The sequence below is a fragment of the Phodopus roborovskii genome, unplaced genomic scaffold, assembly GCF_943737965.1.
Source record: "Phodopus roborovskii unplaced genomic scaffold, PHOROB, whole genome shotgun sequence".
In the NCBI taxonomy this organism is placed as follows: domain Eukaryota; kingdom Metazoa; phylum Chordata; class Mammalia; order Rodentia; family Cricetidae; genus Phodopus; species Phodopus roborovskii.
The window spans coordinates 219,062-231,493 of NW_026125997.1; the positions used below are offsets into that span (position 1 = coordinate 219,062).

Consider the following 12,432-nt stretch of genomic DNA (forward strand, 5'->3'; position numbering starts at 1 on the left):
GATGGTCAGAGAAAAATGCTCCCATATGGTAAAATTATTGAAAAAAATTATGACGCATTAAGGAAAGAATGTTGGGGCTGGAGACATGGCTCAGCAGTTAAGAGCAATGAATGCTCTTCCAGAGTACCTTGGCTCAATTCCGATCACCAACAGGGCAGCTCAAAACTGTCTGTAACTCCAGTTCCAGGGGATCTGATACTCTCACACAGACATATATGCGAGCAAAATCCCAATAAAGTAAATAAATAAAAAACATTAAATAATTTTTAAAAAAACACCATGGAAAAAGAAAAGGTGGTTTTGGAGGAACGCTCTACACACAAAAGAGTTTCCAGTATTACTTGGTGGGGGGGAGGGGATTAAGACTGGCCAAGAGAAGGAGTAAACAATGGAATAACTGGTGAACTAATTGCTTGCTACACTGGTACTTCCTACTAAGATACATGTAAGTTAATGTATGCCTCGATAAAGCTACCTTGAGAACAGAGTGCCTATTCCTCTCTGTATCTTCCACGCTGTTAATACCATTCATCTCAGATAGCAGCATTTTTTTTAATTAGACTAGTGTTTTTTTCAGGTCTAATAACAATACAATTACTATAATCAATGAGTAGAGCAATTTAATCCAATGGTTCAATCTTTTTTAAGCATTTTGCTCATTAAAAGAGTTAAAGGCCTTTGAGACCCTTTTGGTCTTTATCTCATCAGATCTCAACCCTGGTCTTGAAGGTTATAAAGAAGATAAAGTACACTGAAGCTGGCCTCCCAATGATGAAGTCTGGTATAGAGCATAGGTCCAGATTCAAATGGTTCTGGCTATCGTTTGGAATACAGAATAAGTTAAGAATGAAAAGGAAGAAATGTGAAGTTCTGGGCAGCCATGGCAATGGTTGACTACATATTGACATTTCTTGTATTCATTGAGAGGATTATTTTGTTGTTGTTAATTTCTGGTATGTTTATGTTCAGCTGTGTAATCAGTGAAGGGGTCTTGCCTGTGATCATAGGTGTAGAGTTAGAAACAGGCAGGAAGAGCATCAGGCAGGTGAAAATGAAGCTCCACAAGAAGAAGCTTTTTTCTTATGTTGCATCGTTTATGCAATTGTAACAGGATCAATAAAGCCTGTTTTGAAAAGAAAATATAGATGAGGAGAAATAAAAAAAAAATGTCTGTGTTCCCATTCTGAGTTAACCAGCACAGACATTTGAATATGTCCATCCATTCTCTTCAGATATAAACATATGAATTTATTTCATTAACAAAGTGAGATATGATATACCTTTTACAGCACAAACAGAACTGGAAAAAAACTATTTTTCAATGTGAACAAAATCAGCAAACTTTTTTTAATGCTTTCCCTAAAAAAAATATATTTTATAGGTCTAAAGCCACTATTGTGTATGCTAATAAATTATATGAATATATTAAAGTAGTAGACATTACAAGCTCAAGTCCTGAAGATCACTTTATCAATTTTAAAAAATGTAAGGAAAAAATTAAATTTAAAACTTTTTAACATCTAAAACTATATCCAACATTGTACTCCTTGTGGTGGCTTGAGTGAAAATGTCACTCTAGGCTCAGAGGATGTGACACTATTAGGAAGACTGACCCAGTGGCACTCTTCCTTCCTGCTGCCTGCAGATCTAGATATAGAACTCCTGGCTCTTTCCCCAGCACCATGTCTGCCTGTGTGATCTTCTGCAGTGCAATTACTATGGAATACTACTTTATGGTATACTTATCATTTGCAGGCCCTAGAACTCTAAACTATAAGCCAGATCCAATGAATGTCTTCCTTATAAGATTTGCCATGGTCAAGGTGTCTCTACATAGCAATAGAAAACCTACCAAAGTTTCACCATACTCCACATTCTTACATGCTTTTAATAATTTACATAAATATAAGAGAAAATGGAGTACATTTACCACTGACAGTAAAACTCAGAAGTAATTCATTCTATTTAAGGAGACATGGTCGTCAAGAACCCTTACCTATATGATCATCATTTGTTACATCTATTTCAGATAACTGAGTATAACTTTGGTTTCTGTCTCCTTCTAGGGTTTTAATGAAGCCCTTAACTTTAAAGAAGGAAAAGAAGAAGAAAAGCAATTATCAATTACACACACAAAAAACGAACAACAAACAACAACAACAAAAAAAACACATTCCCAATATACTCCATACTACTGTTCCGCAGTTATTTTCCCTGTGATGAAGTTATCATGGACAACATAAAGACATCAGTGCAGCTGCTAAAGCAGCCTTCACCCTATACAATCAGGACTTTTTACACAGATTAACTAAGAACAGACAGAGGGAATAAACCAGAAGAAAACACAGCCATTATTTATTTCTCAGAAGAGTATGAGGAACCATTGGAACCAGAAGAAAAGAATGAACAAGGTGAATGACGAAACAAAACAATAATATTTCTGAAGATATCTTTAATGAAAGGAATGAGTGTACAATTTGAACATTTCTAAATACTGTAATTATAAGAATTTCTAAAGTTGATATAAAAAAAGAAATTGATAAGGAAATCCTAGGGGCTGGAGAGATAGTGCAGTGGCTGCTCTTCCAGTGGACCCGGATTTAAGTCTCTATACCCACATGGCAGCTCACGACTGTCTGTAGCTCCAGTTCCAGGGAATCTCAAACCCTCATAAAGACACGCATGCTGGCAAACCACCAATGCAAAGAAAATTAATACATCAAAAGAAAAAGAAAATTCTAATCATTTATCACATAACCTTATACAAAAAAATAAAAGCAATCTTTAAATTAGTTACATAAGGACACACAGATTTCATCTCTGCTGTAGGTCCTGCTACTTCTCATCTAGAATTTTACGTACTAATACAAACCTCAGTAGCATATATTAGCTTCCTCAAAGCTGATTAGCTACAGTGAAAAATAAAACCATACTTAGTGAACACATCCAAATTAATGCATTAGTTCTTCATCTAGTCTTGCAACCCCTCTTCTGGCCAAAATTAAACAATTTGAGGCTGAGCTTACTTGCTCTTGACTCTAATTCCAACATTTCACAGCAAAGACAAGGGGATTGTCTCAGTAAAAAGAGTAATTAAAATAAAAACAATAATTTACATAAGGTAGAGTGACCTACACTCAGGAAGATAGAAAGTGCACTACAGAGACCCAACAAGAACTGAATATTTACATAAACAGTGTCCATGGACTTAACTATGCTTAGATTCTTATGGCATTACAGCCTCCAAGTTAATTAGTCAATCGTGGCTTCAACACTAAAATTATTAAGGAACCATAGCTCCAAGTTAAGTACTATTAAACATAATTAGAATTTATGTTTCTTCTATTATAAAATAAAAATGAAAAATACAAATATACCTTACTATACCTTACTATAGTTCCCCTTTTGTTATGGAACTTAAGAGCTGTGTTGTTATAATGAAGAAATATAGGCTATAGAGAAGAACAAAAGAGAAGAAGTCTACAACTCTGAAGAGGAAAAGAAAGATTTACACAAAAGACTAGCTAAATAAGGTGGAAAGAGTGTGTGGTACTTCATGAAGATAGACAAAATGTGCCAAGTCTAAGTATATGAGGAGCTCGATACACATGTGGAATGAAGAGGAAACAAGGAGCCGGTCGCCACAAGTCAGTGCACGTTATTCTCTAAGTCATTGTTCACTTCTACATCCAGATTACCATCATCAGTTACATCTTTCCCAAGCACAGGAATCCAGTCTTTCATCCTTAACAGGCTCTCCATCAGAGACTGGGTATTGAGTAAAAAGAGAAAACAAAAAGAGAAGGTAATGACTCATGATAATAGCTTTATGATGGGAGATGTCATTTTGTATATGTTTCTCATATTGGTTAATAATAAAGCACTGTTGGCCAATAGGAAAGGAAGATAGGAGGGACTAGGAGACGAGGAGGAAATAGGAAGTAGGAAGGAGGAGTCAAGATGGAGAGTCTGGAGAAAGCAGTATGCCGCCGGCTCCCCGGTAAGAGAAATACATAGATCAGCAGAAATGGGTTAATAATTAAGACAGAGCTAGCCGATAAGAAACAAGTAACCAGGCCAACAGCATTGTATCAAATACAGAGTCTCTGTGTGTTATTTGGGGCTGGCACAACTGCCGGACAAGAGTGGCGGCGGGCAGAAAAACCGTACTGAGAAAATAACAACAACTGATAAAGGAAATGCTGTTGCATTAATTCAATTTATATATTTTAAAAATGCTTTGACTCCAACATTTAAGTTCAAGGACAAGTTACTGGGAAAAAGGATTTCTATTTTTGTTTCCACAGAAAATGAAAAGCTGTGGGTTCCTTCCAGACTAATGTGGTTTGAACAAGCCAGGCCCCCTGAAACAGAGTTCCTGATGATCCAACATTCAAAACAGCTTGAACAAGGCAGACTTGCAGACTACAGCCAGGATTTCTTCATCTTCTTAGGATCCCCATGACAGCGCCCCCTATCACCAGGAAGTAGTTTGGAAAGAACGACGCCCAAATTCCCAAACATTGTATATAAATGTTTGTTTTCATTTAAATGGACTTGGTTATAAATGGGTAATGATCACAGCCAATTATTTTTAAATGTAAAAAGGGAATTATGGTATAGATATGCATAGTTTGTTTTGGAATGGATTTTCATTTATTGATACAATTTAAGGTCAATTTTGTGATGTATATATTTCTCTTCTTGTTTATGTATTGTGTTTATATAGCTCATTTAAAAATGTAATGTATAATTTAGTACAGATTTTAGATAGTTACCTATAATAGTCAAAACATAGCTAGGTGAGTTAGGTTTTCTAGATATGCAGAGATGTATTTGAGATAGATAGATATTCTTCAAATCTTTCAAAGACCTACAGAATATGGCATTTAAAATGGTTTAGGGTTTTTCTTGACAATGAGGCACAATTGCTCCTGGCAACATCACCTGCGTCAGAAAGGAAGATGGACATTGAAGAAACTCATTATGGAGTTTACTTCCAATATGGCAAGACTAGCCATTTGGACAAGATACTGCTCTTGTCTGGACCGTTTGACTTTATGGTGTATAAACTGGACATGCAGGACCCATAGAAAAGTGATTGCTGATTCAAGATGGACATTGTTATAGAGTGCCTGCTTCATGGAAGAATCTGCCAGACAGTCTGCAGGACACAGAGGAAAGTGACTGACAAACTGCCAATACAAGAAGACAGTTTAAAGTTTCCTGCTTTGCTGAAGAGTCTGCCAGACACACTATGGCCTATGGGCTGAAGATGGAAGATTACAGAAGAACTTCAGGTGACTGACAAAGGCAAGATGTCTCTGTCATTTGTAGATTTTATCTATTATCCTTCTGTGGTCTTTGAAAGAGTTAAAGACAGATAGTTATGGTTATAGTTTTCCTTAGTTAGGCTTTAAGATAAGTTACATATAGGACTTTTGACTCACAAAGATGGAATAGATGATGGAATAGTTTCTTAAATCTTGATAAATGTTAATGGACTAAATATTGTTAACTGTGATTCTTATTTGATAACTGTTGTGTTATATATTTTGCGATGTTAAGTTTAAAACCCTTCTTTTTATTTAGACAGAAAAGAGGAGATGATGGGAGATGTCATTCTGTATATGTTTCTCATACTGGTTAATAATAAAGCACTGTTGGCCAATAGGAAAGGAAGATAGGAGGGACTAGGAGACAAGGAGGAAAGAGGAAGTAGGAAGGAGGAGTCAAGATGGAGAGTCTGGAGAAAGCAGTATGCTGCCGGCTCCCCGGTAAAAGAAATACATAGATCAGCAGAAATGGGTTAATAATTAAGACAGAGCTAGCCGATAAGAAACAAGTAACCAGGCCAACAGCATTGTATCAAATACAGTGTCTCTGTGTGTTATTTGGGGCTGGCGCAGCTGCTGGACAAGAGTGGCGACGGGCAGAAAAACCGTACACGTTACAGCTTTACAATTTAGAAGTTAAGTCATCTGAAATTCAATCCTGAGCCAGTGAGATGGCTCGGCAGGTAAAAGCATCTGCCACTTAGATTGATAATCTGAGGTTATTCCGCAGAACCCACATGGTAGGAAAATTGCACCCCAATATTTGTCTTCTGAACTCCACACCCACATCATGGAATGCACATACCTGACACATACATACACAAGTAACTTTTTAAATATTATACTTTTTTAAATCAATCACCATAAATAAATCCTTTTGTGCCCTAAGTATCTGTCTGCAATTGAGATATGTAAATAGTTGGTTTCATTTTCTAACTCCACATTTAGGGACTATTAAACCTGAAAAACTAACTTGCTGAACATGGTACATCTTTTACCCCATCACTCAGAAGGAATAGACAGGCAGATCTATGTGAGATGGGAGCCAGCCTGATATAATAAAGTGAGTTCTGTTAATAAAAAAATACCTCTTGAAACTCTATATGCAAAAAAATAATATTATGGATATTATGGAAGGGAGGGATGGAGGAAGGGGAGGTAGTGAGGGAAGGAAGGAATGAAGGAAGGATGAAGAGAATAAGGAAAAGAAAGAAGAGAAAACAAAATCAAATACAGTGTTTTATAATGGTTCATTCTTGTTAACTACAAAGCAACAAAATATTTTCTTTTGTGTGTATCATACACACATGGGTATGCAGGTGCACATACAACTGCAAGAGCATGAGGTAAGAAGATGCAAGTGTCTTCTTCCATCATAGTCTAGCGTACTGCCTGGAGACAAGACGTGTCATGGAATCAGAACTCTACTATCTCAAAAGCATGGCAGCTCAACAGGCTCTAATCTCCACTGTCTATGTCCCCTGTGTGTGGCTCTCAGGCTTGCGCAGCCATGCTCTTCTTATGTGGGTGCTTAAAATTCAAACTCAAGTCCTTATGCCTGGATACCAAGTGCACTAACCCACTAAACTATCTCCCCACTCCCTAAAATACTTTCTTTTGACATTCTTTATATATATATATATATATATATATATATATATATATATATATATATTTACTAATTTACAGTTGGACTGGAGAGATAGCTGAGCAGTTCGGGACTCGTTACTCTTCTAAAGAATCTAAGCTCTTTTCCCAGCACCCATATCAGATGGTTCACAACCACTTGTAACTCCAGCTCCAGTACATCCAGTGGTCTCTTCTGGCCTCTGTGGGAAGCATGCAGGCAAGTGGATGGCACTTGAAGAAACCATCCTGAATGAGGTAACCCAGTAACAAAAAGAGGAACACAGTATGTACTCACTCATATATGTACTTTAGACCTAGATCAAATGATCACCAGCCTATAATTCACATCACCAGACAAACTAGGATACAAGGTGTATTCTAAGACATTCATATGAAGTCCCTCACAGAACTGGGAAGGGACAGGTCCCCAGAGCTCAGGGGAAGTGGGGGGGGCAGCGAATGGGGAGAAAAGTAGGAGAAAAGTAGGGGGAGGTAAGGAAAATATGTAGGACCAGGAAGATTGAGCCCGGTTAGGAATAGAAGATGAGACAGAGAGAGAGAGAGACAGAGAGAGAGAGAGAGAGAGAGAGAGAGAGAGAGAGAAAGAGAGAGAGAGAGAACATAAAAGACGGAGCCAATAATAGTTTGAAGATAAAATTGAATGCAAAGGTCTAGAGACTTACAAGACTGCTGCCAACTAACAGTGTGAGATCCCATGGAAAGGCTACCATAAATGCCCTTCTCAGAGAGTGAGATCAACAACTAACTTATCTATGGAGTCCTAAACTTGTGCCTGAATGAAACAGGAGCAAACACCCATACATAAACACTGAGTCGAAGTAGAACCCGGATTAAGATTGAGAGGACAAGACCAGGCTACAGAAACACATAGAGACAACATACCTGAACAAGAAGGAGCTAATGGGCCACCAGATTGATAGCTTGGAAGCCAGCATGGGACTGACTCAGGCCTCGCTGAATATGCCTCTCAGCCAAGGGACTGAGCAGTCTAAGGGAACTCAGACAGTGGAGCCAGGATGTATCCCTGGTGCACAAAAGGACCTTGCTAACACATCTGCTATGGAGGGATAACTGCCTTTACCTAGAGACAGGAGAGAAGCCCTAGTCCCTACTTCACAGGACCCGTCAGATCTACATGACCCCAACTGGATGGCATTCCCCTACATATGGAATTGGGGTGGGGGGATGGGAGGGGAGGGTGGTTAGAGTGCATGTGAGAGGGCAGAGAGTATAAAAGGGAGGGAAGGAGGGAGGGAGGAATGAAAGGAGGGAGGGAGAGAGGGTGGAATGAAGGGAGGGAATGAGAGAGGGAGAGGGAACTGGGATGGACATATAAAATAATAAATTAAATTAAAAAAAAATGCTTTGACTCCAAAATTTAAGTTCAAGGACAAGTTACTGTGGAAAAGGATTTCTATTTTTGTTTCCACAGAAAGTGAAAAGATGTGGATTCCTTCCAGACTAATGTGGTTTGATCAAGCCAGACTGCCGGAAACAGAGTACCAGGTGATCCTACATTCAAAACAGCTTGACAAAGCAGCCTTAAAAACTACAGCCAGGATTTCTGCATCTTCTTGGAATTACCTTGACAGAGCCCCTTACCTGCAGGAAGTAGTTTGGAAAAAAGATGCCTAAATTCCCAAATATTGTCTAATGTTTGCTTTCATTTAAATGGACTTGGTTATATAAAACAACAAAAAGGTAAAAATCATTATTTTATTTCTTTATTCATGAACTCCATGCTAAAATACTGGAGAACAAAGACATGGAGTGTTAACATATGTATTACAAATCTATGTATGTTCTAGAAGCATTTGAAATGTAACAAAAAGACACAATAGCAAATAAAACCTGTTAAAATTATTTGATTTTACAATTAAGTATAAAATTGTGACCAACTAATGACTAAACCCAACAAGCCATTATCTTGATCTGATTTTCCTTAACTTTTAGGCGTTGCTCGGCCTGTACATTAGATACTTCGATTGCTATTTTCTGTTTATTGAGTTGATTCATTTGTTCTTTCATGATTTTAGCTTCTTCTAAATACTGATAGGAAAACAATAACAAGGATGTGAAAGACAGCACAATTTTTAGATGAATTTTTTCAATATCATTAAAAGATACTAAATGTGTCATTAATGATATTAGAAAACATAGGGCTGCTACTTAAATAGGGACTCAGATGTGTTTCATTTTTATAAAGAACTTTCAAAGCAGAAGACTATAAAATTAGAAATATTCTTCAACAGATTTCCAAGGAAAATTTTCATCAAGTACATGATTTTGACACATACTTGTATGAAAAATCTAGTCAATTATTTCTATCTTTGTACCCTATATACTATGCTACATCTCATTACTTTTGTTTGTTTGTTTTGTTTTCCCAATAGAGTTTCTCTGTATTGCTTTGGAGCCTGTCCTAGAACCAACTCTGTAGAAAAGGCTGGCCTGGAACTCACAGCAGAGATACACCTGCCTCTGCCTCCCAGGTGCTGGAATTTAAGGTATGTGCCACCAATGTCCTGATATATATATATTTCAGCAGATAATCTGAGCCTGAACTTCACTGTGAGTTCCAGTTTAGCCTGGTATACATGGTAGGACTTTGAAGTGAGGATGACTCAGCTTTTATTATAGTAAGGACAATCAACACAGGAGTCCTCACCACCATGTTTTCTAAAATCTGAGACTATAGAACAAAGATGTGAAAGGAAAAGGCATCAACCCCAAAAGAAAATGGACAAACAGAAGGAACACATGTGAGACCAAACAATCCACAGACAATAGAAGAAACATAAGCCAGTTAGAAAAACATAAAATAAGATGCCCTGACACAATGAGAGGCTCATGATTGAAAGCAGTAGTAGTAGATGGAGGAATGGAAACCAAAAGGGAAGAATTAGGGAACTGGAGAGACAGTAGAGTAGTTAAAAGCACATACTGCTCTTGCAGAGGACCCACACTCACTTCCCTGCACCTGCACTGAATAGCTCACAGGTGCCTGTAATTCTACATGATCTAATGTCCTCCTCTTGTCCCTATGAATGCCTGAACATATACACACATACCAACACACAGAAGCACAAACATGCTCCTGATATCTCTCCTATTACCTCCCTGTACTCGTCTTCTCTCAAACAGGCATATACACATCACATTTTCTGCCACTCATCTCATTTTTTCATTTATGCTTACATATAGCTGAATGTTTCATCCCTACCGGCAAGCTTCAATAGTGCTGTAAGGTGTTATGCATACAGCAGTACAAAACTTATTCATCAATGTCACCTACCTGTGAAGCACACAAACTGAAATAACAACCCAGCAGCAAGATGTGGCTTATGGTACCACAGTAGCATAAGTGTTAATAAAGTAAGCAACCACTTTCTAATTGGATTTAAAGCCAACCAGCTCAATGAGATGAAATGTTGTTCAGCACAGCAATGCACACCTTTCACCTCAGTGCCCAGGAATCAGAGTCAGGTGGAATTCTGTGAGATCAAAGTCATCCTATTCTGCATAGGGAGCTCCAGGATAGACAGAATTACTTAAGAGAGATTCTTTCTAAAAAAATTGAGGTGGACCATTCCTGACATTGTTAAGGCCTCTAGTCACTACACACAGTTACACACATGTATCCACGTGCACAAATGAACACACACACACACCCACAAACACACTCAACAAATCAGGTAGTCGTCAATATCTTTATCATGATAGGGCTTTAAATTTAGTCTCTCCAGTATTTCTTGGATTGCTATATGGTCACGGAAGGCCTCACCCTCCATGGGAAGCAGAAAGGGGATAGTGAGGGTTTTGGTGGGGGTTATAGGCGTGAATGGGAACATGAGAGAACTGGAATTGACAACTTTGTTTCAAATTTAAATAAAAAAGAAAAAAATTAAATTATCACAATAAATAGTTCTAGTAACCCACAGTTTCAAGAGTTTCCAGAATCTAAGAATCCAACATATTAAAGAAACCCTATGTGACACATCATCACACAATCTCAGAGAGCTAAAGACAACAGAAAGATAATGTTTCAGGAGAAAAAAAGGGCAGAAAGCAAGAAGGTGCATAATCAACACAACATTCAAGTTGCAAAACCAAACATGCAAAGGGAAGACAATGCAGCAATATCAAAATTTTATTTAAAAAAAAATGCAGCACAGCAGAAAGATCTCCTGGTGTGAGCCTGCATGAGATTATAGTGAGTTCCAGAACAACCACGACAATTACACAGAGAAACCCTGTCACACTAACAACAACAAAACAGAATCAAAACACCAAGAAGTGCAAATAAGTATCTATATATCAGAAACATGAAAGAGAACAATGATTTAGAGCAATTTCTCAGTGGTTAATACTATGCACTGTTCTCCAAGAGGTCCTGAGTTCAGTTCCCAGCACCTATATCGGGCTCATCACAGCCACTTATAACTCGAAGTACAGGAGATTCAACATCCTTCCCTGGCCTTTGAGAGCACCTTAATCATGAACACAAATGCACACAAATAACATGCACAAAATTAAAAAATAATAATTAATTTCAAAATAAAATCTTTTTTAAAAATGGAAAATAAGACCTTTAAAGCTATGCAATCTCCTTTTAAAATACCTACTGTACCTTATTATCTGAAAGATAAACAAGTTAATGAATTGACAAATGTTCTCTTTTGAAACAGGAAACAGAACATTTTAGATAAGGAAACAAGAATCCTTGGCTGTTGAGTGAACTGTGGTATCAGGACAAAAATGCCCAGTAGATCTATAGAACACATTTTTCTTTTTCTTTCTTTGCTCTTTCTCTTTCCTTCCTTCCTTCCTTTCTTCCTTCCTCCCTTCTTTCCTTCTTGGAGACATGGTTTCTCTGGCTATCCAGGATCTCATTCTGTAGACTTGGCTGGGCTCAAAGTCACAGAAATCCACCTGCTTCTGTTCACACTGCTGGGATAAACAGGTATGTGCCACCACTGCCACTCATTACACATTCTTATTGGATTAGGAGAATCTAAGATTCCAAGAAAAATGGCCTCCAGAAGAAAATGAAGGAGGAGTCCAAGAATATCTATGGTTATTTCACGAGACATGGATTTGGTTCCCCTCACAGACTATGTTGGGGATCTGATGCTTGTGACCTCCAAAGGTACCTGCACTTGTGTGCACATATCTACAATCAAGTTACACACATGCACATAATTAAAATAAAAAATAGAAGAGGAAATATCTGGCAGTAGGCACACACATACCTATGAACCTAGCAATTAGGAGACTGAGTAGCTCAGTAAGTTCCAAGTCACCCTGAATTACAAGACAAGACACTCTCAAAAAATAAATAACAATAATAACAATAATAGAATTGTAAATGAACAAATTAGCCAAGGCAGTTGAGTGATTGACATTTCCATTGAGATAGATTACAAATAACCATTACAGGAAGCCA

At 37.7% G+C, this 12,432-nt stretch overlaps 1 protein-coding gene and 1 non-coding gene across 2 annotated transcripts in view; one reads left to right on the forward strand and one right to left on the reverse strand.

Annotated features, from left to right (window-relative positions):
• Positions 1-12,432, reverse strand: part of LOC127218250 (melanoma inhibitory activity protein 2-like) — a 63,468-nt gene that overhangs the window by 43,100 nt on the left and 7,936 nt on the right. The window contains 4 exon segments of the mRNA XM_051179272.1: positions 1,997-2,086; positions 3,136-3,157; positions 3,658-3,768; positions 8,898-9,035. Of these exon segments, the coding sequence (XP_051035229.1) occupies positions 1,997-2,086; positions 3,136-3,157; positions 3,658-3,768; positions 8,898-9,035 (361 nt within the window).
• Positions 684-812, forward strand: LOC127218252 (small nucleolar RNA SNORA61). The gene has a single exon (XR_007834173.1). It is a non-coding gene; the product is annotated as a small nucleolar RNA SNORA61 (small nucleolar RNA).